The sequence below is a fragment of the Trachemys scripta genome, chromosome 8, assembly GCF_013100865.1.
Source record: "Trachemys scripta elegans isolate TJP31775 chromosome 8, CAS_Tse_1.0, whole genome shotgun sequence".
In the NCBI taxonomy this organism is placed as follows: domain Eukaryota; kingdom Metazoa; phylum Chordata; order Testudines; family Emydidae; genus Trachemys; species Trachemys scripta.
In genome coordinates this window covers 55,813,279-55,841,212 of record NC_048305.1, presented here as the reverse complement: position 1 = coordinate 55,841,212, position 27,934 = coordinate 55,813,279, and the positions used below count along the sequence as shown (strand labels likewise).

At 42.3% G+C, this 27,934-nt stretch overlaps 2 protein-coding genes across 4 annotated transcripts in view; one reads left to right on the top strand and one right to left on the bottom strand.

The window, feature by feature from the left end:
* The window catches only part of EDEM3 (ER degradation enhancing alpha-mannosidase like protein 3), a 50,551-nt gene that overhangs the window by 6,158 nt on the left and 16,459 nt on the right, over positions 1–27,934 (top strand). For 2 of the 3 annotated variants that reach the window (XM_034779349.1, XM_034779347.1), the window contains exons 3-14: positions 3,193–3,293; positions 4,799–4,838; positions 7,530–7,642; positions 9,004–9,157; positions 10,381–10,515; positions 16,580–16,685; positions 17,282–17,379; positions 21,768–21,893; positions 23,643–23,726; positions 24,872–24,955; positions 25,567–25,691; positions 26,871–27,036. In XM_034779349.1, coding sequence (XP_034635240.1) covers positions 3,193–3,293; positions 4,799–4,838; positions 7,530–7,642; positions 9,004–9,157; positions 10,381–10,515; positions 16,580–16,685; positions 17,282–17,379; positions 21,768–21,893; positions 23,643–23,726; positions 24,872–24,955; positions 25,567–25,691; positions 26,871–27,036 — 1,332 coding nt within the window. Of the gene's footprint in view, positions 1–3,192; positions 3,294–4,798; positions 4,839–7,529; positions 7,643–9,003; positions 9,158–10,380; positions 10,516–16,579; positions 16,686–17,281; positions 17,380–21,767; positions 21,894–23,642; positions 23,727–24,871; positions 24,956–25,566; positions 25,692–26,870; positions 27,037–27,934 lie in introns of those variants that run through there. The other variant, XM_034779348.1, reaches the window with a different exon arrangement.
* C8H1orf21 (chromosome 8 C1orf21 homolog) overlaps positions 27,398–27,934 on the bottom strand; it is a 258,076-nt gene continuing 257,539 nt past the window's right edge. The window contains exon 6 of the mRNA XM_034779354.1: positions 27,398–27,779. Within this exon, the coding sequence (XP_034635245.1) occupies positions 27,768–27,779 (12 nt within the window). The 3' untranslated portion in view covers positions 27,398–27,767. The remainder of the gene's footprint in view (positions 27,780–27,934) is intronic.

The window sequence follows — 27,934 nt, the reverse complement described above, 5'->3', positions numbered from 1 at the left end:
CACATTCTGTGTTTGTTTAACTTGAAGTAAAGACTAGAGTTTCAACTTTGACACTGATAGCAAGAAAATTGTTGTTGTTTTTTTTTTTTTACAGCAGTTTTTGAGACAAGGAGCTGAAAAATGTTGATTTACTATTTCTGTATTTTTGGACTTGAATGGATTAGGCTCACATTTCATGTTTGCATGCAGTTGGGTATCTTTTATACTTTTTCATATGTCAATTGGGAGGGCAGATAGTAGCTTTTTATTCCCTCACCGACAAGTCTAATAACTAGGAGCATTTCTTCACACTCTCACAAAGGTTATGTGAAAAGCCAGTTGTGTTAGTCCCTTGGGTCAGTAGTCCTAATCATACAGCACTGGCAGCTGTGTGCATTTTTTGCAAGTCGAATGTAACAATGCTGTTCTTAATTTAGAGTCCTGACATAGACCAAACTGCCCTATTTGTCAATCAGGACATGTTCTTATAAATTTAAGACATACAGATGTTTAAACCTATGTAGTTTGTGCGCCAAATTTTGCCCTTGATACATCTCCTCTTTATCCACTGATCTCAATTGAATTGGAAGGGGGTATAACTCAGGACAGCATTTGGCCCCATAGCCTTAACCCATCTCTAGATAGATCTAGATAACTAACCTGTATTCCCTCATTTTTCAGTGTTTCCTGCTTTTCAGGATGTAGACTTACTTTTGTTTTAGTGAGTAATGTTCCCTTTCTGTCTGTCTTGAAGGTAGCTTTATCAGAATTACCTGATTATTGGCTTTCTCCACAATTTTAGCTAGTGATCTCTTAATTTTGAATTTGCTTCTACTTCACAGTTCACTAATCAGTTTTTCAGGATAATTGTACAGTGTACTATATTCAAAATGAGAGCTATACCTTGGCTCTGGTAGCTGAACTCAGGAAGATTAGAAGGTGGTGATAGGACCAGAGTTTTCAAAGAACAATAGGCCATCAATTGAAAAACAACCCATACTTTTTCTTCCCTACCCCATGTATCTGGATAAACAGTCACACTAATCTGTCATAGCACATACTCATAAATGATATTGAATATGTTCCGCTGCATATATTCATTTGCTGCAATTTTGCTTCTAGTATGCTGCTCATTAGATTTCTACTCTAAAATTAGAATTGGATAGTATAATACAGCAACCAGTGGAACTGAGGTAGACCTGTTCCATCACTAATTGTTCCCTCATACTACACATCTTATAGGAAGTCAACACCTTGCACAACATTTATTTTAAGTATTTTTTTGGTCTTTATAAAGCTTTATTTTCCTAATTCTATTGGTGAGTCTCATAACTTGCCAAAAAACCTGGGTTACTGTTCATAATTAAAATTTGTATGTATGTTTTTATTTCTTTACATGTGTCATTCTGGTAGTGGTTTAAAAATAAAACTGTTTGGTGAAAAGCTTTGAATTTACTAGCCCAAGTACAAAACTTACTTTCCAGCCCTTTCCTCTATTGATTACTAAGAAAAAAGCTAGCACTTTATGTGCTTGTCAAAAGAGCCAGGAGCAAATAGAATTTTGAAAATCTATTTTAAAAGAAACTTAAAAATCAAGTCTTACACCAAAATATTTCACCGGTCTCTGTATCATTCTTATTTCAGTTTCTGACTCTCCAACTTTAGTACCTTTTTATTTTGACAGTAACCAGAACTCTGAACTAGGGCCTTAAGGCTTGATTTTGCTCACATTGAAGTCAGCTACAAAATTTGCATTGACTTCAGTGGGACCATAAACAGGTATTTTATTCAGCACACCTGATTTGGGCTATTCCAGGGGTCGGCAACCTTTCAGAAGTGGTGTGCCGAGTCTTCATTTATTCACTCTAATTTAAGGTTTCGCGTGCAGGTAATACATTTTAACGTTTTTAGAAGGTCTCTTTCTATAAGTTTATAATACAATAATAGTTTAGTTATATATGTAAAGTAAATAAGGTTTTTAAAATGTTTAAGAAGCTTCATTTAAAATTAAATTAAAATACAGAGCCCCCCGGACTGGTGGCCAGGACCCGGGAAGTGTGAGTGCCACTGAAAATCAGCTCGCGTGCCGCAGGTTGCCTACCCCTGGGCTATACTGACATTGTTGATATTTCTGACTGACTGAAGGATGCTAAGTACACCTCTTCCCTGATATAACGCGACCCGATACAACACAAATTCTGATATAACGCGGTAAAGCAGTGCTCCGGGGGGGCGGGGAATGCGCATTCTGGCGGATCAAAGCAAGTTTGATATAACGCGGTTTCACCTATAACACGGTAAGATTTTTTGGCTCCTGAGGACAGCGTTATATTGAGGTAGAGGTGTATGTAGTGTTAGAGTAAAACTGTTTTGCTAGAGCAATGGAAAGTAATCCCTCTCCTCACCCCTGAAATGGTCATCATTTTCAAAAACTACTCCAAACTTGTCATGTTTTCTTTTGTTACACATAGTCATTTGGTTGTATTTTATTGTTTTATATTCTGACTGAGTTCTTTTCTCATCTTCACTGATTCTGTGACCTTGGACAAATCACGAAGGGTAAAATTTTCAAAGTATCTAGGTCCAGTTTTCAAAAGTGGTTTAGGAGCCTCTATCCCTTTGATTTTTTTCAGTGAGACTTAGGCGTCTAGGTCACTTAAGTGCTTTTTAAAATGTTGTCCTTAACCTTTGAACTTCCATGTCTCCTTTCTGTAAAATGGAGCTAATTTTCACATTTTTGTAAAATGAGCAAGTCTTCCACCCAGACTGTTTTTGCATTAACGCTGGACGATAGATCAGTTCTTTAATGGAGGAAAAAGACTATTAGATTAACAGTGTAGATTTTCTCCACTGCAGAAAGCAATCTCCTGTGCATTTGTTGCAGGAAACACAAGATGGACCTCAAGTGTTCAAATTGAGCATTTATTTTAGAGATGCCATTAAGTACTCCAAACTATTGCTCCTCTGGGGCGGGGAGGAGGGGCATTGTACTATATGGCCTGGCTGCTAGTATATTTTGTGTGGTTTAATGGTTGTCAGTTACTGACCATGAAGAGGAAGCTGCTGCTGTGTTATCTTGAGTTTGAGTTTAGCCAGATAGATGACACATAGATTTTTCATAAATTTACTACAATCCTGCTTCCTTTCAACAGGTTACAATGATTTAATTAAACTGAACTGTACTCTCTTTACCTTCTGGTTTTGTTCTTACAGGAACATGCCTACCCAGCTGATGAACTCATGCCTTTAACTTGCCGTGGACGGGTTCGGGGTCAGGAACCAAGTCGTGGGGATGTAGACGATGCCTTGGGAAAGTTAGTATTTGAAGCAGTGATTATCTTATATGAACATGCAAATCTTAACACATTTTGTTGCTAATACTTCAGTTGATGCACCCTCAAAACCCTTGCTTGATTTTCTAGATTGGGGTGGGCAAACTACGGCCCGCAGGCCAGATCCAGCCCATCAGGGCTTTGGATCTGGCCTGTGGGATTGCTAGCCCCGTGGCGCAGCGGGGCTAAGGCAGGCTCCCTGCTTGCCCTGGCCCCGCGCCGTTCCTGGAAGCGGCTGGCACCATGCTCCTACAGCCCCTGGACGGAGGGGTGTGGGCAGAGGGCTCCGTGCACTGCTGTCGCCTGCAGACGCTGCCCCCCACAACTCACATTGGCCGGGAATGGTGAACTGCGGCCAATGGGAGCTTCGGAGGAAGTACTCGCAGGCGAGGGCAGCTAGCAGAGCCCTCTGCGTCCCGTCCCGTCCCCCAGGGGCCGCAGGGACATGCTGCTGGCCGCTTCCGGGAGTGGTGTGGGACCAGGGCATGCAGGGAGCCTGCCTTAGCCCCACTACGCACCGCTGCCACCCTGGAGCTGCTCAAGGTAAGCGGCGTTGGGTCGGAGCCTGCACCCCAACCCCCTGCCCTGAGCCTCCTGCTGCATCCCAGCTCCCTGCCCTGAGCCCCCTGTTGCACCTCCCCTTCACCCCAACTCCTTGCCCTGAACCCCTTCCTGCACGCTGCACCCCCCTCCCACATCCTGCATTCCCTCCTGCCCCCCTGCCCAGCCCTACATTCATGGCCCTGCATACAATTTCCCCACACAGATGTGGCCCTCGGAACAAAAAGTTTGTCCACCCCTGTTCTAGATGCGCACAAATGCAGAATTGTCATATTATAAATGAGAGAGGTGGTGGGAACAAAACATAGTTTAGTAATTTCTATAGCCACTTTTTCCTCTCCTCCCATGAGGTTAACTGATATGTAGTTATTCCTTTATCAAGAAAAATGGAATTTATCTCATCAAATGGGATAAGAGTTTAGAATAATTTTGGATAGTGCAATTTTTTTCTTAGAGAAATCATCGATACATCAGTGCACACTTAAGGCCGCCAGTGAATTCAATGGCTGAAACAGGTGTGGCTGGGTTCATTATCAGCTCTTCAGAGCAAGAGCCTATTAGCCATTGTGCTAGTTTAATAAGCCACATTTTAAATGACAGAAAGCTTTCAAAGGTAACTAAAAACAAGAAGTCAAAATGACTCTTACCATCATAAGTGTAAACTATTCATTAGCTCCAATTCTGGTCAGTAGGAGTTGCTAATGTCTATTCAAAGAAGAATAGGTTTAATCGTTGTCAGTATTTACACCTTTTTGTTTAAATATCCATCATTTAAAACTAGCATATTTTTTATCAACTGGCAATCTGTGATGATTGCGTCATGTTATTTCTAAGATTTTTGGGGTTAAAAATAACATCATACCAGAATATAAACCAAAACCATGCCGAATTTTAATTATATATCTGGTTTAAATTTTATTTCATAGGTTTTCACTGACACTGATTGATACCTTGGACACTCTTGTGGTAGGTTTGATCTGTTTTGCAATGTTTCATTGACGAATAACTGTTTATCTACTTCTAGTCAGATTTCCAGGTTAGAATTCTGTTCTTTTGAAATAAACGTGAAGTGTTAAGTAAGGAAACTCAGTTAAGTCTCTTATTCCATCAAAAAGGCAGCTACTCTGTTGTAAAGACCTGTAAACAATGGATACAATAGACAGTGATGTTACTTGGAATTTTTTTTTAAATATTAAGATACTTCCTTGGCCTTGTAGTTGATCCAAATGAATGCTCATTGTGTTGCTGTTACTTAATTTTTTTTTAACTTATAACAGTAATATACATTTGCTTCCCCTGCTAATGTAAGGGCTTTTCTACACTTAAAATGCTGCAGCAGCACAGCTGCATCGCTGTAGCACTTCAGTGTAGACACTACCTGCACCAATGGAAAGGGTTCTTCTGTCAGTGTAGGTCACGGGTGGGCAAACTTTTTGGCCTGAGGGCCACATCTGGGTATGGAAATTGTATGGTGGGCCATGAATGCTCACAAAATTGGGGGTTGGGATGTGGGAGGGGGTGAGGGCTCCGGCTGGGAGTGTGGGCTCTGGGGTGAAGCTAGGGATGCAGGAGGGTGCTTACCTCAAGCAGCTCCCAGAACCAGCAGCATGTCCCCCCTCCAGCTCCTATGCGGAGGCGCAGACAGGCAGTGCACGCTGCCCCATCGCTTGGGGTGGGGGCAGTGGGTGGAGCCTCCTGGCTGCCCCTATGCGTAGGAGCCAGAAGGGGGACATGCCGCTGCTTCCAGGAGTTGTGCTGAGTGGGGCAAGTCCCCAACTCCACTCCCCAGCGGGAGCTCGAGGGCCAGATGCGGCTCTTGGGCCGTAGTTTGTCTACCCCTGGTATAGGTACTCTGCCTCCCTGGGAGATGCTGTTTACACAGAGGGTTAGGTCAGTTTAACTCTGTTGCTCAGTGGGGTGGATGTTGCACAACCCTGAGTGACGTAGTTATACTGAGCTAAATTTCTCGTATCAGAGGTGTAGCCGTGTTAGTCTGGATCTGTAAAAAGCAACAGAGAGTCCTGTGGCACCTTTAACAGATGTATTGGAGCATCAGCTTTCGTGGGTAAATTTCTAGTGTAGACCAGGCCCAAGTTAATCTGTTGACTCCTGGGGGAATTCTATGCCAAAAAATTAAAAATTCTACGCACAATTCTGATTATTTTATTTGTGAAAATAACAAACATAATCATGCCAGTTTCAATTATTTTGATAATTCATTTCAAAATACTTATTAGCAACTATGTCTGTAACAATACAGACAACAAAAAAAGATTCCCTCAGGAGTAAAGAGGAGTGAGTAAAGAAACCCCTACAAAACCCCAGTTCCTGTTTCTCTTCCCCTCCCCCTCACAAAGCCCAGCCACAGGGTCCCCCCAGCCCAGATAGCTGCACCCCTTCCCCCCAGAGCCCAGCTGCAGGTGCCTCCCAGCCTAGACACCCACGCTCGCCTCCCAGAGCGCCGCTTCGGGGTGCCCCCCAGCCCAGACACCTGCACTTGGAGCCCAGCCGCAGGGGCCTCCTGGGCCCAGACACCTGCGCCCCCTCCTCAAAGAACTTAGCTGCGGGAGAGCCTCCCAGAAATCTGCCCCATCTCCCCAAGAGCCCAACCTTGGGGTGCCTCCTCAGCTCAGACACCCACACCCCCATCCCACCCTATAGGCCAGCCGTGCTCCCACCCCAGAGCCCAGGGATCGAGAGGGAGAAACAGCCTGATGCTGCATCCCAGGCTTATATGGAGTTTCCTGCATGTCGCCTCCTTCCTTCAGGCATGCCAGGAACTGCAGCTGCGGGGAGATCTCCAGCTCCAGCAGTGTCTTCTATTTGTAAATTGTGGTCTGCCGGGTCCAATGGCCCCTAGTGGCCACAAGTAGCTCTGCAGCACCAGTTCTGAAGGAAAAAAGACCTTTGGTCTGACCAAGTATGGCTGTTCTTATGTTTCTTAGGCAGAATTTACAGTACAGTACAGTTCTTGTACTAGGTGAATTGAAAAATATTTCTTTTGTTTTTTTACCGTGCAAATACTTGTAATAAAAAATAAAGTGAGTACTGTACACTTTGTATTTTATGTTGTAATTGAAATCAATATATTTCACAATGTAGAAAACATCCAAAAATATTTAAATAAATGATATTCTATTATTGTTTAACAGTGCGATTAATCACACGATTAAAAACTATTACTTTTTTTAATTGCATGATTAATCACGATTAATTTTTTAAATCACTTGACAGTCCTATTTTCAGACCTTATAGCAGGCATGAGCTTGAACTATGGAGTTCAGTTCCAGATTTCGAGGAATAGAATATGTGGGTGCAGGCAGTAGCAAACACTGAATACAATGCACTATAGTGAAAGAAAGGAACAAAATGGGTAATCAGATACATTTTCAGTGAATTATTCCCTGTGATAACTACTTTGTCATTGACGTATGTCACTAGCAAACCAGACTAACACTGATACCTATTCACATAATGTATCAGAATATGATATGGTCAGGCAGAAAAGCAATTTGAGCCATCTTGAATATTTCCTGCTTTTTAACATGTTGAACTGTTATATCGTACTTGAACGTCTGATTACACTAGCACTTTTTGAAGTAGATCAGTTTTACAGCATCAGAACCTAAAATGACTGAAGTTATTTTTGTTTTCCAGGTGTTAAATAAAACCAAAGAGTTTGAAGATGCTGTAAAAAATGTGATAAAAGATGTTAATTTAGATAATGACATAGTTGTATCAGTGTTTGAAACTAACATAAGAGTCCTTGGGTAAGTAACTAGCTTTCTTCATCTTCAGTGCACTTAAGATGTGATCTCAAGCTTATGTCCTGTCAAACATTTCCTTCCACTTCAGCTGATGTTGAGAATGGTGGTTCCCCTGGATCAACAGAATTTAACTTCTGTTGTAGGAAGGAACTGATATAATAGATGTCAAATTCAGTTGGCTGTCGACACCCACAGGATAGCTATTTTCAATACCAATTGAAAAAAGTGCCAAGATAGCAGTGGCTGACAACCTGTATGTCAAAGCTTGTTTTCCTAGTGTACACATGGCCTCAAAGCTAAGATTATGTTGTCAAACATTCGATATACACAATGTCAAATGTTTCTAGTTTATAAAATTCGACTTGTACAATCTCATGGGTTCTAGTTATTTATGTTTTGAGTCAAAAAGGAGTGTGCAGTATATTAGGTCTGTGGCTAAGGGATAATTTTGAAATGTGATAATCACTCTTGAGAATGAAAAACACAGACAACATCTGTTTGTGTTTTTTAAAATCATCAAGGTGCTGGCAGGTTCCTTCAAAGAAGCTTGTTTATAGATACTAAACAAGTATGCTCCTCAGAATCAGGGGCGGCTCCAGCCACCAGCGCAGCAAGCGTGTGTCTGGGGCGGCAAGCCGCGGGGGGCGGCCTGCCAGTCGCTGTGAGGGTGGCAGTCAAGCCGCCTTCGGTGGCATGCCTGCGGGGGGTCTGCCGGTCCCGCGGCTTTTGCGGCAATTCGGTGGCAGGCATGCCGAAGGCACGGGACTGGCAAGTCACCCGCAGAAATGCTGCCGAATCCGCATGTGCCTCCGAAGGGGCTTGGGGCGGCAAAAAACATAGAGCCACCCCTGTTGAGAATTCAGATATCTTTACTATTGTTTCAGAAAGTTTTCACATAGAACTAAATGATAATCATATTTGATTACTAGGGGCTTATATAAACATCATCACTTCATTTAGCTCATGATAACCTTTAAGATACTGATCTCTACCCCATCCATGTGCAGGATTAATCATTTAGTTCTCTTCAGTAATCTACTACTTCAATGTGTTTTATATATATTCAGTGAAATGCTATAGGGAACAATTTATTGTTAATGATCTGCTCGTCACTCTTTAAGGCTGTTACTTACAGAAAAAAAAAATTCACCGTAGTCATTAAGTGCTTGGTGGTGGTGTTTTTTTTTTTTCAGAGGTGCATCACAGCTTCCATTGATTTCAATTGGAATTGTATGTGCTCAGCACTTCTGAAACGCATATCACAATTGTTTATACAGTGCTTGTCATGATATAATAGAATCATAGAAATTATTGCACTACTGTAACCTACTGACATGAAATACATGTGAATATCTTGTGTTTAGAGGTCTTTTAGGTGGGCACTCTGTGGCAATTATGCTGAAAGAAAAAGGTGAATACATGCAGTGGTACGGTGGTGAACTTCTCCACATGGCAAAACAACTGGGCTACAAACTTTTACCTGCTTTCAACACTACTAGTGGTCTCCCTTATCCAAGAGTAAGTGTTTTATAATCCAGATCATCCCTCACAATAGACAAAACTTTAATATTTCAGGAAGTTATTTAGTAGAAAGGGAGAGAACCTTATTTGTGATAGATTATGCATTAATTTTCTTTGTATCTAGGATCAGAAAATAGTTCAGTTGTGAGTTAAAAACAGGCTGAATGTCCTTGCTAACTAGGCTGTGGAGGCATTTGGCACAGAATTCATTTAAACTTTTTTATAAGCCCTTTTTTATTAGTGTCAGTTGTGGGTGTAAACAGATATCACAGATATTTATATTTTCCATACATCTAATAATGCAGATCAATTAATATTTCATGACTGGTGCTAACTGATTTCTTAAATTTTGTTTTGGGCTAAGCTTGTTGCTTTTCCAGGTTTGCTGACAATGACCCAGAATGCATCATTCTGACTTATTAGAGATGGCAGAAATCTCATGAAACCACTGTCTACTAGTATCTTGCACCTCTAGACATGACTAAATTATCTGGAACAACAATGGCTTTTCAGAGTTACTTAAAATTTACTGATGTGCCTTCTACAGCCTTGTTAATTGGGAGTGTTCAGCATGTACCTTTTGGGTTCAACTTAAAATTCACCTAACTTTCAGTTTGCCTATTTAAAAAAAAAAAAAAAAAGTCTCCAGGTTTTTTTTGTTTTGTTTTGCAAAGGTTATTGTTGGGGTATAATTTGGAATTTTTCTTTATATTTGTAACTTTTCATTACATGAAGCTAACGCATGGCACACTCTTAGCTTATTGGTTAATTATAATGTATCAGAGCAGGGACTTGAACCTGAGTGTTCCACATCCTAGGCGAGTAGCCATTACCACTGGGTTGTTGAATATATTGGATTCTCTCTCATTTTTCACAAATAATTTTGAAAGGTCTCTGTTTTGACCTGATGCAGAACAAGAACATTTTTTGAAATCTTGATTTTTTTTTTTTTTTTTTTTTTTTGTAGGATGAGAAACAGTTTCCATGCAGCTCTACTTCTAAGTGACATAGGCACTTCTGAAAATTTTACCCAACATACCTTTTTATGGCTGTAGAGTTAAGAGTGGTTGTAGTGTCAGATGAGACAAGATTAAGATTTTTGTTTTTTAATAAGAACAGATAAAGTACAGTATCTAAGTTCTTATCCCTTTCCCATCATTGACGTGTGTATATATATATATTTGCAGCTAATAAAAGATACAATCTCTATTTTCTTTTAGGTTAATTTAAAATTTGGTTTAAGAAGTCCAGAAGCTCGAACAGGAACAGAGACTGATACCTGTACAGCTTGTGCAGGTACCTTGATACTTGAGTTTGCTGCTTTAAGCCGATTCACAGGAACATCAATATTTGAGGTTTGCTTTCTATAGTCTCTTATTTATTGGGGTTAGATTTTGAACTGCATGCTGTTACATTATTGTAATTCTAATTCAAATCCATGGGTAAAGAGTGAAAGAATTTCGAATTAGTTGTATTTGTGGCTGGTAATGGATTTTGCATCGTTTAGCTTTACTGTGCACAAGGATAAGTTGTGTTTTCAGAAAAACACTAATATGGCATATCTAATTAAGTACTATTTTAAATTTTTTATTCAAAAAGTTCTAGAAGGTGATTTACAGTACAAGTAGTAATATCGATACAAAACTAAGTAAACTTCATATATTGAGGAGTCAGGTTAATAGACTCTCTCCAAGGTGCTTGGATAGAAAGGTTCTAATGATTTGTTTGACTAACATTGAAGAAGATAATTGAGGAACATGGTATTTAAAGTGCATTTCTGTTCTGAAAATTCTCTCTGAGAATAGCATAGTGAACTTTCATGTTTTATGATTTCAAGGCAAATGAGTTTAGTTTGTCCCCCTTCCCCCCCACCCCCACCTCCATAAAAGGTGTGCTTTGACTGACAGCCCAGTATACTTAAATAGGGCCCTGACTCTTGATTTGGTTCATTCCTTCCTACATACCTTCATTGCTAAAAAAATTCTGCGGACCAGGTTAGGCCCTCAGTGACATCTGTGGTCTCCAAGTTATGCCCTAGTGACGTGTGCAACCCCCCTTCTCTTCACTGGGTTTGTACAGGTGTACTGATTGCCATGCAACACAGTTTTTTTTTAACTTCATAAGGGGAAATATAATCCAGTTTCTCTTAACTGTACTAGCTGTGCAAAGCTAATCGGAGTAAAAAGCAGTAAAAATGCAGGTTCAATTCTGAATACGCAGTTAAGTTGAATAACAAGGTGCTAGATTCACATTGCAACTTTTAAGAGTGGAACTGTTTTTGAAATGCATTCTCTTGTTCTGCTTCATTGACAAGCAAAAAAAGATATTAAAGTGAAATAGTAAAACTAAGTCTAACTTCTTTAAATAAGGCTTGTAACTTTACAGCAGTATAAGTGTGGTGACTGCAATCTATTCACTAAAGATGTGAGAATTTTCAAAAGTGCCTAAGTAACTATTCCCATTGGAAAGTCAAAAATATCTGACACATACTGATAGGGCTTTGTCAAATCCGAGTGATGGACTAGAGATCTGAGACAGATTCTCTCTTTGATGTAGTGCGTAAACAAATTAAACGGGTTCAACCAAGATTTATTCTGGGTTCAGCGGTAAGAGATTTTCCATTCTTAATTTGATTAACCAAATATTTCAGAGTTAATTCCTGGAGTACACGGCTAGCTTTCTGTTTAGATTATTGTATCTCAACACATCTTAAATTATTCATGGTTTACTCCCTTTTAATACCGATCTATTCCCTTTATGTAACATATTGCAATACAAACTACCTAATATAAACTGCCCAAGCATTTGGTTTAAAGCAGGGGTCGGCAACCTATGGCACGCGTGCCAAACACGGCACGCGAGCTGATTTTGAGTGGCACGCTGCCTGCCCGGTGAGAGGCGGAGGGGCCGGAAAGCGCCACGCTGGGGGAAGAAGTGGGGGAGGAGGGAAGCTTGGCTGCTGCAGGACCAAGCTTCTGCCTCCTGCTCCGGCAGGGGAGAGCAGTGGGGGCAGGGGGGTCCCGGCCCTCTGCCCCATTCAGTCCCCCCCGCCCACCGCTCTCCCCTGCGGGGGCAGGAGGCAGAAGCTTGGTCCTGCGGCAGCCAAGCTTCCCTTCTCCCCCGCTTCTTCCCACAGCTTGGTGCGTTCCGGCCCCTCCTCTTCCTCCCCCTCCCTCTCCCTACTGGCGATGGCCCTTGCGAGGGGGAGGGGGAGCGGAGCAGAGCCGAGCGGCAGCGTGCTCGCTGCTCCGTAGAGCAGGCAGAGAGAGGTAGGGATGGAGCCTGGGGGAAGGGGGTGGAACAGGGCATATCCCTCCCAGCCCCCTGCCATGAGCCGCTCAGGGCAGGGGGCTGGGAGCACCCCCATGAGCCGAGCACCCCACCCCTCTTCCCGTAACCCCCCCACCCAACACACACCCAGCCTTCTGCCCTGAATCCCCCACACACCCCAGCCTTCTGCCCTGCACCTCCCCACACACCCCAGCCTTCTGCCCTGAACACTCCCCACTGCCCTCTGCCCTGACTTCTGAACCCCCCCCATACACCCAGCCTTCTGCCCTGCACCCTCTGCCCTGACCCCTGAACCCCCCCCCCCCCCCCGCCCAGGTCTGGGGTCCCGGCTGCTGGCCCCTTGCCAGCCAGTGTCCCGGCCGCAGGCCCTGCTCAGCCCGCTGCAGGCCTAGGTGAACAGAACCCCAGGCTGGAAGTGGGCTGAGCAGGCTGGCGGCGTAAGATCAGCAATTTAATTTAATTTTAAATGACGCTTCTTAAACATTTTGAAAACCTTGTTTACTTTACATACAACAATAGTTTAGTTATATAATATAGACTTAGAGAGAGACACCTAAAAAACGTTAACATGTATTACCGGCACGCGAAACCTTAAATTAAAGTGAATAAATGAAGACTTGGCACACCACTTCTGAAAGGCTGCCTTCCCCTGGTTTAAAGCCTTTAGAATCAGAGACTTTTTGCATATTTTCAACAGCCCTCTGACTTTCACTGCTATCTGCCACACTCTCCTGTTGTTTGTAGAAGGGAGTCACCATCCAAGAGACTCTAAGTCAGCAGTGTCCTGTTTCAGCCAAGTGAGCAACCAACTCAGATTCACAGTAGTCTGTATGAAAAGTGCTGTATACATAGCTGTATTGTCTTCTGTTTATAACGTTAAAGATAGAAATCCTCTGCGAGAGATGGGGTTGGATTTTTAAAAAGCACTCAGTGTTGGCCTAACTCTGTTCTCATTAAAGTCAATGAGACCAGTTAGGCCAACACTGAGTACATTCGATTACACTGGTCTACAATTTATGAGAAGTCGTCTGCTTCAGAGAGAAAATGTGCTATTTATTATGTATTTTGATGTGCTGAATTCAAATATGACAATTAAAACAACTGGCTACTGTTTCTAAGAGATTTAAGTTTTTACATTTTATGTCGATGTATATTGTGTAGATAGTAGAGTTTTAATCATAAATTGTAAACCTAGGTCTTTTCATGTGTTTATGGTTGCTTTACATGATAATATTTCACCTGTCCTGTTTATGTAACACTTTAAAAATCAGCAAAAGGGTTATATAAATTTATTATGAAACAAAAGGCAAAAAACTATTATGTACATAGTTTAGTCCTATACAGTGTCTACTCGGCGCTTCTTGGCTTGTCTCTTGTATTCATTAAATGGAGCATCTCTTGTCACTGTCCAGCAATAGTCTGCAAGCATTGATGGACTCCATTTGCCCTGATAGCGTTTCTCCATTGTTGCAATGTCCTGGTGAAATCGCTCGCCGTGCTCGTCGCTCACTGCTCCGCAGTTCGGTGGAAAAAAATCTAGATGAGAGTGCAAAAAATGTATCTTTAGTGACATGTTGCAACCAAGGCTTTTGTATGCCTTGAGGAGGTTTTCCACCAACAATCTGTAGTTGTCTGCCTTGTTGTTTATGAGAAAATGTATTGCCACTAACTGGAAGGCTTTCCGTGCCGTCTTTTCCTTGCTACGCAGTGCATGGTCAAATGCATCATCTCAAAGAAGTTCACGAATCTGAGGACCAACAAAGACACCTTCCTTTATCTTAGCTTCACTTAACCTTGGAAATTTTCCACGGAGGTACTTGAAAACTGCTTGTGTTTTGTCAATGGCCTTGACAAAGTTCTTCATCAGACCCAGCTTGATGTGTAAGAGTGGTAACAAAATTTTCCTTGATTCAACAAGTGGTGGATGCTGAACACTTTTCCTCCCAGGCTCCAATGACTGTCGGAGTGGCCAATCTTTCTTGATGTAGTGGGAATCTCTTGTTGGTCATAACTATGCACCTCAAAAGTTGTTTCATGCTGTCATAGGTTTCCTTCATATGGACTGCATGACCAACTGGAATTGATGGCAAAACATTGCCATTATGCAGTAAAACAGCTTTAAGACTCGTCTTCGATGAATCAATGAACAGTCTCCACTCATCTGGATCATGAACGATGTTGAGTGCTGCCATCACACCATCAATGTTGTTGCAGGCTACAAGATCACCTTCCATGAAGAAGAATGGGACAAGATCCTTTTGACTGTCATGGAACATGGAAACCCTAACATCACCGTGCCAGGAGATTCCACTGGAGCCCAACAGCTCTGCCTTACTCTTGGGTAGTTCCAAATCCCTGACCAGGTCATTCAGTTCACCTTGTGTTATGAGGTGTGGTTCAGAGGAGGAGGATGGGAGAAAATGTGGGTCCTGTGACATTGATGGTTCAGGACCAGAAGTTTCATCCTCTTCCTCGTCTGACTCAAGTGAGAATGATTCTGGTGCATCAGGAACCGGCCGTCCTTCTCCGTGGGGTACTGGGCATATAGCTGATGGAATGTTTGGATAATGCACAGTCCACTTTTTCTTCTTGGACCACCTTTCCCAACTGGAGGCACCATGCAGAAGTAACAATTGCTGGTATGATCTGTTGGCTCTCTCCAAATCATTGGCACTGCAAAAGGCATAGATTTCCTTTTCCTGTTCAACCACTGGCAAAGATTTGTTGCACAAGCGTTGCAGCATATGTGTGGGGCCCACCTCTTGTCCTGATCTCCAATTTTGCAGCCAAAATAAAGGTGATAGGCTTTCTTAACCATAGTGGTTATACTGTGCTTTTGTGATGCAAAAGTCACTTCACCACAAACATAGCAGAAGTTATCTGCACTGCTCACACAAGTACGAGGCATCTCTGCTCACGTTGGCTAAACAGAAATGTGTCCCTTTGCAAAATCAAACACTGACAAATAAGAGAGCACGACACTGTATGATTTCTAGAGCTGATATAGGGCAACTTGTTCAGCAGAGTGATGTAAGCTTCGTTATGATTGCATCATCCATGACTTCTAGGAATAACATGATGCAATTCATATCATGTATGACGCAATACCAGCTTCAGATTGCATCATTCATTTTTTGCCTAAAAAGCAAGTACTGTCCAAACAGAGTCATAGATTTATTCATAGATCCAGTCAAAGATGTATTTTAGTCATTTCTGGTTTAAATTGAGATCCCTTCCCTTTATAACTCACTTATCCTCCGCCATTCCCAAGTCAAGGGTCCTATATAGTGACCCAATAGCATATCTTGAAAACTAGAGCCAATCAACAATTTTAAGCATCATTTTCGTTCTCAGTGACCCAGAATTAGTAAAGTTTGACTACATTTATTTCAGAAGCATTTTGGCTGTAGAGCAGTGTTATCTCACCCTTAAAACCTAGCATGCCTGGCTGGTTGTCTATCCTTTTTTGGCTAGGTTGTCACCTCAGTTCATGCCTCCCTTTGTGTATTTACAGGGGGCTAATGCACATACTTAGCCTAACTATTGGCAAGAGCTACCATGCCACTTAGGAACATCTGAAAAGATGTGTGTGGCAGTGGGGATGGAGTAGGCATAATTTAGAAGGCAATCTGACTATATCCCATTGGATTAGAAGAAATTAGTTGTTGCACCATTTCATTAGAGGGTCTTCAAATGTTATATAAGGTTTTTGTTTTTAATTTTTGAAGGATTTTTTAATGGTTATAAACAAAAAGGGTCTTTATACCTATTTTGTCGGTTGGAAACAGAGGCACAGACAAGTTAAGTGACTTGCCCAAAGCTATATAGTGTGTAGGTGACTGTTACAGATAGAATACAAATCCTTTTAATTAGCAACAAAATGACTGGTTAAATGGAATAAGTGCTGCTTTTCAAGAGAATTCAATGCATTATTGAGCTTCTTAGTTCTACCTTTAGGAAATTCAGTCTAAATATGAATCTCTCTATACAATATATTCTACTTCATAGCTCCATTATTTTAGTGGACAAAAACCCCAAAAGCTTGTATACCAGCACCTGATGCTTTTTCTTGCCTCCTGCATTGCTCTGTAATTACACTTAAATTAAAATATTTTTTGTTGGTTGCAGGAATATGCACGGAAGGCACTTGACTTTCTTTGGGAAAAAAGACAACGCAACAGTAATTTAGTGGGAGTTACCATTAATATACATACTGGAGACTGGGTCCGCAAAGGTATGTGGCTTTGACTCTAAGACCCATGATGCAGCTCTTGGGAGTTTAAATTATTTAAAAATACCATCAGGAAGGCAAGTGGACTTGTGGACTTTCAGATCTGAAGAAACCAGGTATAATGAAGCCTGGTCTTTCTCTGCAAGAATATCTTGCCTGAGAAATCAGTTTTTGTTTCAAGGAAAACATTCCCTAATTCCCTGGATGCTGAGAGATTTCTTAGTGCTAAATTTTCAAAGAATTTACTTTAAGTGCACAGTAAAGTACAAATAAGAGCATAATTGTTTATTCAGGCCAATTTTCTACAAGGAAATTAAACACTTGACTTAATAGCATGCCTGAGCATACTCTTTTATGTTCAAATGTACTAGAACACATTTTCAAAAAAGTAGGAAAATACTGCACACCACTCAGTGCAGCCCTTCATTAATCTACCTGCTCCTTTATTTGCACCGTCAGTTGTCCTGAACATCCCCTCTTTTCTTTCATTTAAACAATAGCCATTGAAATGAAATTGAAAACTGGCAGATGAAAAATTTTATCCATGAAACTATTTAAATTTTAAAATACAGTACTTTTGTATCTTGTGCTATTTCTAGATAGTGGAGTTGGAGCAGGAATAGACTCGTATTATGAATATTTATTAAAAGCCTATGTCTTGCTTGGAGATGACCGTTTCCTGGAAAGATTTAATACAGTAAGTTGATTTAACTTTTTGCTCAAGTATTTTCCCCATTTAAGAATAATTTTTAGTGTTGTCTGTTAGCTGTTAGATTCCTGCTTTGTACTTCATGGACTTTGCAAGGTTTTTCAGACTCTTGCAATGTCCATACTCCTCATTCTTTCTGTTGTGTTGTAGCCAAACTTGAATTGACTACCGTACCCACGTATGTTCCTCTTCCCTGCCCGAAAAGGGTGCAGTCCTCCTATGTAGCTGTGGGACTGAAGGATCTCCTATATATCTCTCCTTGTTTGCTTCCCACACCCGTATAACCATAGCTTTCTAACCATGGAGGGCTGTATTGACACTTTGGAGCTCAACAGTGCTACTTTTACACTGTTTTACAGAAAACCCTATTAATGTAAGGCCTCTCTTATCACAAAGTAAGCTGAAAGCTCCTTCTGGCTTTCAGAGCAACAGATAAAACCCAGAATTTGATTTTCGGGTTCTATCTATCGGAGCAGACCCATGAGTACAGAGACACTAAGCCAGCACAATGCTTATATGATTATAACCTGCAAAAATATATGTGCCCTTGTTCATAGGTTTATTAGATTCATAAGACTGCTAAATTTTCTGAAAATCATGAACTTTTTTCACTAAAATGATACAGAAAGGTGATGCACAAATTAAATGAATTTTCTTGGTTCTTACAAGCAATATAAAAGTCAGAACCATACAGTTAAAAGCCTGTGTATAGCTGCCATTATAATAATTTAATTGGGCTTCCTATTTGTTCAGCCCATGATATAGTATTACCTCCTAACCTCCTCAACTTTCAGTTGAGGACTTTATATTAAAAACTGCAACACAAACACAAATAAGAGAGCTGTCCTGGGGAAAAGAGGGATTAGGAGTGGGTAAGCAGACAAGTTATCCAAAGGGTTTTTAAACTCTTTGCAGCAGTTAGTCCTGTTCAGTGTTTTTCTTATACATGCATTTTGGAGTTCTCTGCTTCAGCCAAAGTAAGTGAGAAACTGCAGCCATCTTTATTGCTGTTAGCCAGCTTAAAAACCATGCCACAGGAGCCAGTCAATGCAGATGAGGTATAGTAGCCAAACAGAGAAAAAACTTTGGATATTCATAATAATGGTTGCTGAATATATTTGTGCACATGTATATGTATATATTACTGCATAGCTGTGCAATAATTATTCAGGCTCTTACATTCTGATTTGTGTAACTAGGAACTGTGGTTTTTATTTATGTATCACTAATTGCAGGGGTGCCGTTCCCTGAAACCATTAGCTTACTGAAATGAAATATAGCAAACTACTGGGTTCTTCTTCGAGTGATTGTTCATGTCCATTCCAAGCAGGTGTGTGCTCACTGTGTGCATGCCAGCCAGAAGATTTTCTCTTAGCAGAGTCCGTAGGGTCAGCCTGGGCGCCCCCTGGAGTGGCTCCTCCATGGCATCCAATATAGGAGCCTGCCAACCCTCCACCCCCTCAGTTCCTTCTTACTGCCAGTGACGGCTGGCTGGAACTTTGCTGCGCTCCTGCAGCAAGCCTACCAGTGTCTCAGTTCATGTATATAGTTCTGATTCTCATAGTTTTATAGTTAGTGTTAGTTGGAATTTAATCAGTCAGCTGTTGGGGGGTTCCCCCCCCCAGCTCAACCCTTGTCCCCTCCTGGGGCATGCCCGGGTCCCCAGGGTTTAAACTCTGTGCGATCTGCGGGAAGTTTATGCCAAAGAATGACCCGCACTTTTCCTGCTTGAGGTGCCTCAGAGAGCCACCAGAGAGATTGGTGCTGAATCTGCAAGGGGTTCCATCCCAGGACTCTCAAAGATAGATAGCAGAGACTTAGAGTTCTCCTGATGGAGGTGGCCCTGCGGCCGCAGGCGGACCTCGAACCCGCTGACCTGGCGCCTAGCACCTCGTCCTCGGTGCACAGCATTCTGGCACTGCTAGTAAGAGGGGAGGCCCAGTCTAAGGACTCCAGACCCCAGCACTGGAGAGACTCAGGACATAAGAAGTCGGCCTCCATGCTGCACTGCTCACCATCCCCGGTGCCCGCGAAAAAGAAGGGGCCGGTCACCTCACCAGGACCTTAAAAGGCCGGCGGCGTCCACAAGTGTGGTGGGAAAAGCCGCGCCACTGGCGCCTCCTCTGAAAGGTCGCGCTGACTCCTGTCCCCGTTGGAGTCCAGTCAAGTCTGGACCAGTCCCAGTGCCCGGACCATGATGAGGACGTACGCCAGAGGCATTCGAGGCGGCTTCGGATCTGATGAGCCTGCTGGTGCTGGCCTCCCCATGCAGAAAGGAAGAGCCGTCAGTAACTGCCTGACCCCTGATCCAATTGAGTGGCAAGCCGGCCATGATGGCGCCACAGTCCCCGCCTTGCGTGGTTCTGGCGCAGAGGGAAGTGCCTCCCCGTTCCCTGGCCTCGTGGCACCGCTTACTGGTAACCATGGGTACTGCCCCCCCTTGGTCTTCATACTCGGAGACTTTGGAGTTGGAGGGGGAATCCTATCGCTCCAGCAGATCAAGGAGCAGGAGGTCAGCTTCACAGAGAAGTCAGCAACCTTACCCGGCGCCGTGGCAGCAGCGTTGGCAGCTGCCTTCCCAGTGGCCTTTCTGGACTCCCTGGGCTTATCATTAGACCCAGGGACAGATGCACAGTCCACGCTCCAGGTCCACGTCGATCTCCGCGACGTCGATAGCTCCAGCGCAATTGCCTCTACTAGTGGCACTGCCGTCCGTGAGGGGTGTGCCATCTATTCAACAGGACCTAGCACCGCCTCCTCAGACACCCCCACTGATGGGGGCCATGTCTTCAATGCCACAGCACCGCCCAGCATGCCTCGTCGTTCAGCGTCGAGCCCGGTACCAGTCGTGGTGCCGCCCCCTCCATCTGCACCAGCCACGCAACCCGAGTACCGTGTGCTGCGGGACCCTGCAGGAGCTGAGGGTAGCGAGGAAGGTCATCTGCCGGCGACTTCCTCCTCTTCCTCGCTGGATGAAGCGGTTGTGGGGACTTCGATGGCACCGGCTCTGGAGGACAACCGAGAGCTTCAGCAACTGCTCAGATGACCTGCCCAGAGCCTGGCTATTCAGGCTGAGGAGGTTGAGATGGATGTGGACCTGGTAATGGACATCCTAGCTCCCTTGGGCCCATCTAGGGTCGCTTTACCATTAATCAAGACGGTAGTAGACACTTCCCTACGGCCAAAAGGACGGAGAGACGTTACTTTGTACCCTCCAAGGGGCATAAGCATCTATATGCCCATCCTCCCCCAGACTCTCTGGTCGTCGATGCGGCCAACCAAAGGGAACGTCAGAGGTTCCAGGGGTCTACCCCAAAGAATCAAGAGGCCAAGAAGCTAGACCTTTTTGGTAGGAAGGTGTACTCAACGGGGGGGCCTGCAACTGCGCATAGCCAACCAACAGGCTATAGTGAGCCGGTATGGGCACATCACATGCTCGACCTTGTCCAAGTTCGCTGAACTCTTTCCCCAGGAATCGCGAATAGAATTCTCCGCTCTGGTGGAGGAGGGGAAGCTGATCTCATGAGCATCCCTCCAAGCAGCCCTGGACGCGGCGGATGCAGCCTCTCGCACACTGGCCTCTGGAGTGGTGATGCAGCGAGGGTCCTGGCTTCAGATTTCCGGCCTTCCCCACGAGGTCCAACAGACCATCCAGGACTTTCCCTTTGAGGGACCCACGTTATTTTCTGAGAAAAGAGACAAGTGGCTCCATAGCCTAAAGGACTCAAGGGCTACTTTACACTCGCTCGGCCTGCACACTCAGGCCACTCAGTGTAGACAATTTAGGCCGCAGCCAGCCCCGCGGTCGTATCAGCCCCACAACCACCCACAGGCTCCACACAGGAGGAGTAGGAGTGTCAGGAGGAGGCAATATCTGTCTGCTGGACAGTCTTCAGGCCAACCCAGGCGTCTGTTGGGGCCTAGACACCAAATTTGATGGTGCGGTCAAGGACGATCTCCGGTCAGGACCTTGGATCCTACCAACCTTACTTTCTTGTCCCGTCTCTCCCCCTTCTACCATGCTTGATCCTGAATCACATCGGACCGCTGGGTGCTCCGCATGGTAGAGAGGGGATATTCTATCCAATTCTCCTCCCTACTGCTCCACCAGCCCCCCTCCCTGTCCCTCTATATCAACAAACGGGGGTGCATGCTCCTCTCCCCTGTGCCAGGAAGCCCTCGCGCTATGGGACTTTTGCATAGAGCATGCAATTCACTCGCGGATGCCTTCCTCCTCTCAGTGCGCACACACCTGCTTGGAATGGACATGAACAACACATCTCGAAGAACAACAGTTACGAGAAGGTGAGTAACCTTTTTTTTTTCATGTCCCTTTTGAAAGAGATGTGAGCTCATGATGTTTCTGTTTTTGTTAGCACTATGATGCCATAATGAGGTACATTAGTCAACCACCTCTTCTGCTTGATGTTCATATTCACAAACCAATGCTAAATGCTCGGACCTGGATGGATTCTTTGCTTGCGTTCTTCCCAGGCTTGCAGGTAAGGTTTCTAAAACCTCCAGTCCCCAGATCACATTAAATGGATTTACTAATAATTGTTCATAAAAACAGATATGAAAAATACATAATATAGTTGTTGCCATTTAGGCTCAGTAATTTAACTTTTAAAAATGTTATCTGATGTGGAAGAGGGATTTGTTTGCCTTTGCTTTCTCTGATGGTTATATTAAATCATGCAGCATCACATTATTTCCAAGTTCGTACTGGCTGTTAAGAGGGGAAACTGTCTGAACTTTCATACCTTTCATTATCTACCTGGCTCTGCTTCTTTTACCTCTTAACTCCTTGATGATCATGTAAAATGCTTGACTTAAACTCTAATAGTCTTCCGCAGAAGTTTTTTTTAATTCATATGCAAATGAATTTAGGGGAGAGGAAAAAAACCAAACTCCCGCAAGAGTGGAGCAAGATACTTCTCCTCTCCTCTCTCCCCCTTCGCTTAACTCGCAACTATAGAGATCCCTTTTCTTCTTAGGGTATAGTTCTTAATTGCCAAGCTCACAGCTTACTGATTTTGTTACCCAAATTCAAATTGGTGCCCAAAAGGTTCCAAGGCATATCAGATGCTCAACTTCCATTTCTAGCAGTCTAAAATATATGCCTGGCCACCCTACCCATGGGTCTTAAGGCTTTCTGTTGATATTCCTGTCTTACCTTTGTCATTGGCTCCCTTCATTATATTTCCTCTCCTACCCCCCCCCCCATGTATATGCTACAGATGTTTGTCATGAGTTCCCTTGCCTGTCTTTCCTCCATGACCTCCAGATTAAATGACTTTGCACAGTCTTCCAGATTAAATGATTTTACAATCATTTTACAAATGATTGTTCCTGTGAGGCTGGGCTGGGTTTGTCCCATACGTGCCCTGATGAGGTGTGAACTGCCCTTCTGCTCCTGGAGAGTTTTGACTGGGCTTGGACACATTTTCAGCCTCATAACTGTATACATGAAATTACAACCTATAACATTACTATAACGTTACCATAACAACAATGCTCAGTACAGTTGGTGGCAGTGTTGATTTTCAAAACAACCCCACCCCCACCTTTTTCACACCCTTCTCTGAGTGTTCATTGCTGAATCTCTGAAACATGATAAATTTTCTGTTTGTATTTCTTCCCTCTATTTATAATAAATCTTTGTAAGAATACATTTTGTGTGGATGCATAAAAAGAATAGTTTCTTGTTCCAGGATTTACTTACAACCAGATTCAGAAGGCTGATATTATGATTGCATGAGAAGTCCATTCTGCAGCCCGCTAGGCCTTTAAAATCATATGAGCCACTCTGGATTCCCAAGGGACTTTAAATATCTGATTGAGAATCTGTCCTTAGAGCTTTCAAAAGCAATTCTGGTAGCAAAATTTGAACTGAAGGGAATGGGTCCGTTCAAGTCCTGGGCTACAGATGCGTTTTGTAACATCTGTCACAAACCTGGGCAAATTCCCTTTTAAACCAGGATTTCAATCTGAGTATGATCCAGTCCTCTTTCCCGCAAGTCAGTTATGATTGCTGTGAAACAGTGGTCTCTTAAGGGTTGCAGCCACTCATATGTTTCCTATCCCATGCTAAATAGAAAAACATAAATAAAGCAGATTATACAGTGAAACAGAGGATCATGATTTACTGTATTATTGTGTATGCTGGCAATGTATACATTGATGTGTAGTCTTGTACAGATATCATGCCTGACTTTTATGTATTTATTGCTATTGTTCTTGATTTGTAGGTATTGAAAGGTGACATTAGACCTGCTATTGAAACTCATGAGATGTTATATCAGGTGATAAAAAAGCATAACTTTCTTCCTGAGGTAAGGCAGGAGGTTATATAAACTGATTGTGATCTCAGTTCAAATAATACTAGACATAATGTGTAATTTAAAAAAAAAAAAAAAAAAAAAAAAAAAAGCTGGTACAAACTCACATGCACAACTGGAGTGGTGTTCTGGATATGAAACATTTTTCCCTGAGATATTGTAACTACCAATAGTGGGAAACAATTGTTATATAACAGATAAGTGATAATGAATAAATTTTATTTTTTAAACTGACTGTGGATCACTTCACACTAGTATACAAAGTTTACATAACATTGATATGAAACTATCTTCTTGGTGATGTAATGGCTTTTTGCTATTAAATCACACTGACTTTTCATTTCCTTCTGTCTCTTGGTAAAGTGAAACCTAAATCCACTGGAGAAGTAACATGTTCAGGGCCATATTTGCATCGAGCCTCTGAAAACAGACCTACGGATATTGTGTTGAGCCTGAAAACAAGTTAATTGTGCACACAAAAGCCTGTTTGCCTTTGTACAATCATTACTGGAACGTTTGCATAGGCACTTAAAAATTTGGTCCTTGGTCTTCAGTGGACAGAAGCTTTCTTGTTTTTCTGGTACTCATTCGATTTCTGACTAGCTGCTGTAGTATTCGTAGTAGGTGGCTACTTGCCTGTCCAAGCATTCAAAGATAACAAGTCGCAGTTTTGTTTTGTTTCTAACGTAATCAGACCTGCCTATTCTGGATCTATTCCTTTGCTACACTTGAAGGATGAATAACTTTGAATGTCTGACTTTATCTACATGAATCCAGAATAGAGCAGAATAAATCAAATGGGCGCATAGGGCCTAATTTTGAACTCTGTCTTTACTCTGAAGTAACACCATTGCCTGACTTATACTGGTGTGTGTAAGATCAGAATCAGGCCTGTCATCAGAGAATATTACTTTCTATCGATTTTTTTTCAAAAAGTAATCTAACTGTTGACAGGAATCCTAGAGCAAATTTGGATAGGGTCTTTTTATAATTAGAAAAGGAAATAAATGAGAGAGGAGTAGAGCTTGTTGATCAGGACTTGCACCTTTCTGCCTGTTTGTTTTGAAATCTAAAATAATAATTCACTGTCTGTCTATTTTTATGCCTACATTTATTTATCTCTATTCTTTCTTCCTCAGGCTTTCACAACAGACTTCAGGGTTCATTGGGCTCAGCACCCTTTAAGACCAGAATTTGCAGAAAGCACCTATTTCTTGTATAAGGTAAGACCACTTTCTTCATCACTTTGGCTTTTTGACACTTGGTACCAAGGTTTGGATTTTATTGGTGCTGCGTCCCAAAGCTGAAAGAGTAGAACTGGACCCCAATTCGTCCACTGGTGTCAGAGTTAAATGTTTATGGCATGCAAGCCAGATGTAGGCACTCTTTGTTATTAGAAAATGTCTTCAGAGTTTTGTTTTATAAGGCAAGGATTTTCAAAGGTACAAAGGGGCCCAGCCCCTTCAGATTCAGTAACAGTTGGGTGCCTGAGGCCCAGATTTTTAAAAGTATTTAAGCATTGCTGCACTCAGCACTGCAAGGCCTAAGTCTTATTTTCAAATATCTTAAAAAATCTGGGTGTAACTCCCTTGTCTTCCTTTGATTGTCCCAGCATAGTATAGCTTGTCCATATAATGTAAATGGTAATGCACTCTATTTGAAAGGAATTTTCTCCTCTGCATATGGCTCTTCTCTGTTGAAACAATGACATGAAATTTCATGGATGTGTAAAAAAGGCAACATACCAGAAACTAATGCATAGCAAGTAGTTCTAAAAAAACAGCTATACATTTTACATGACATCTAAACATTGTGCAACTTTTCTAAAAAATAGGCTACTGGGGACCCTTACTACCTAGAAGTAGGAAAAACACTCATTGAAAATTTAAACAAATATGCTAGAGTACCTTGTGGATTTGCTGCAATGAAGGATGTTCGTACTGGAAGCCATGAGGACAGGTAAGTGTGTAGTGATTTTTAAGTTTATTAGAAAATATAAAAGGAGTCTGATTAACTTTTTTTTTGTATTGAGATTAATTGAATTTTGGACAGATGCTGATTGTGTATTCTGAGTTCATCTAAATAAACCATCCCTGAGATTATGCATATTTGATGTTAGTGGAATATCTGTAGTCTAATTGGCCTTAAACACCATCAAAATTCATAGCCTTAAATTATAACATTTCTGTATTAAAGTGAAGACCACCTATTCTGATATTTTTTTATAGATCTTTTCAATAAAACTTGACAATGGTTAAGTAGATTAAATCTGAAGAATATTTCATTTGAAAAATGTTGACTTTGGAATTCTCAAGCAGTATATTATTATTGTAACACCATTTTTCCATTGAACTGCTTGAACTGTTATTTCCCTCTGTAAACACAGTTTCCTCCTACTGGAATTCTGCAGTAGTTGCAGCACTCAAGCAGGGCTAATAAGCTCAAAAATTATCATTAAGGCTGCAGATTTGTCACAGCCTTTTTTATTAAACACAAAGCAGTCTCGGTAAATTTAGAACAGCCTGTAAAAGCTGCATCCCCTGCCTGAACCCTGACACTGTGGGTTGAGAGGGGAGGACCCTAGCACTTTCCTCAGCCCGCTTCCCAGGATGGAGCATCATTGGGAAGGTGGAATGCAGCCTGGATGCTGGAGCTTCCCCCAAGGAGAGCAGCTGCAGGAGGCACGCAGGGCTGAACGGCACCTCCCTCTGCCCTCTATGGGCTGTGCTCTGTGCCCAGGCTCAGGCTCGGGCTTAGCACAACCCAGTGCTACTATTCAGCTCAGTCAAATACGGCCTGGCCGCCCTGCTTCCCTCCTTTCTCTTCATCATGACATACAGGCAACTGAGCTAAACCTGAACAGCGCTGCGACTACGTGTGCCAGGTTACAATGCACAGAGTCGGGAGCTGAGCCCAGCCACCCAGGGCAGGATTTCCAGCTGTGGAGAAGTCACAGAAAAACAGGAATATGACCCTGTTTGACTTTTTTCCCCACCATGACAAACCTGCAATGCTAAGTAGCACTAACTCTTTGGAAATTGAGTATCCTGAGCATTTGTTTTACTGCCACTTTGGGAACTAGCACTGTTCTTAAGGCTATCTTCTCTCTCTCTCTCTCCCCCCTCCCTTGCCCCATAGAATGGATTCTTTCTTCCTGGCTGAGATGTTTAAATACCTTTACCTGCTCTTTGCTGATAAGGAAGACATGGTTTTTGATATAGAAGATTATATCTTCACTACAGAGGCTCATCTACTGCCTCTTTGGCTCTCTACTACAAACCAAACAATGTCTAAGAAAAATACAGTGAGTGACCTTTTTAAACTTTAGTCTATTTTTAATACCACTTTAATGTGTTTTTAGGTGGAAAAATCAGGGTAAAGGGTAAGCTTAAGCAATATAAGATTTTTGACAGATGTTTAATGCAAACTGTTTTATCATGACAGTAATTAGTGGCACCCATGAATATTGTCAATTTTTTCCATGACCAAACCTGTTTTTTAGGTATTTATAACTGAACCATAAAACCTTGCTCCAGGCTGGAACTTGGCAGAAAGATGTCAGAACACACTTGCTTATAAAAAACAAACCAATAAAACCCTAATCTTCAGTTTTTGTATTCAAATAAATACAACATTTTCTCGTTTTCTGGAGCTCAGATTTATTTCCTCTTTAAAAATACTTTAACCATAGGGTAGATTAAATTTGCCAAGTCATTTTTTTATATTAAGGGAAAAATAAAATGCAGAGAGAGCTAGCCTGCTGACCTAGGGTTTAGTACCTGGGAGGAAACCCAAGTTAGCTTTCCAGCTCTAGGGCCAGATCCTCAGCTGGTGTAAAATGTTGAAATCAGTTGAGCTATAGCAAATAGAAGAAGTTGAGGCTCAGGCTCTTAGTCTCCTTCTCCCCAGGCCAACTGGCAACCCGTTGAAACAGCATACTCAGACTCTGCTGGAAGTGGTCATGGTGATGTAGTCTAATCAGTACTTTTCTTGCTTCTTTCATTCTGAGACACTGATATTTCCAACATCAGTAGCTCATCTGACAGGCTAAATAAACAAATGAGAAAGTGAACAGAGGATTATTTATCACCTAGGGATTTCCCCCAATGTTAATCTGCCATTATTTTGACTTGAAGTGTGTTCACTCTTGGATAATTCCTAGTTAATCCCTTACTTAGCATTTTCTTACTTATTTATACAGC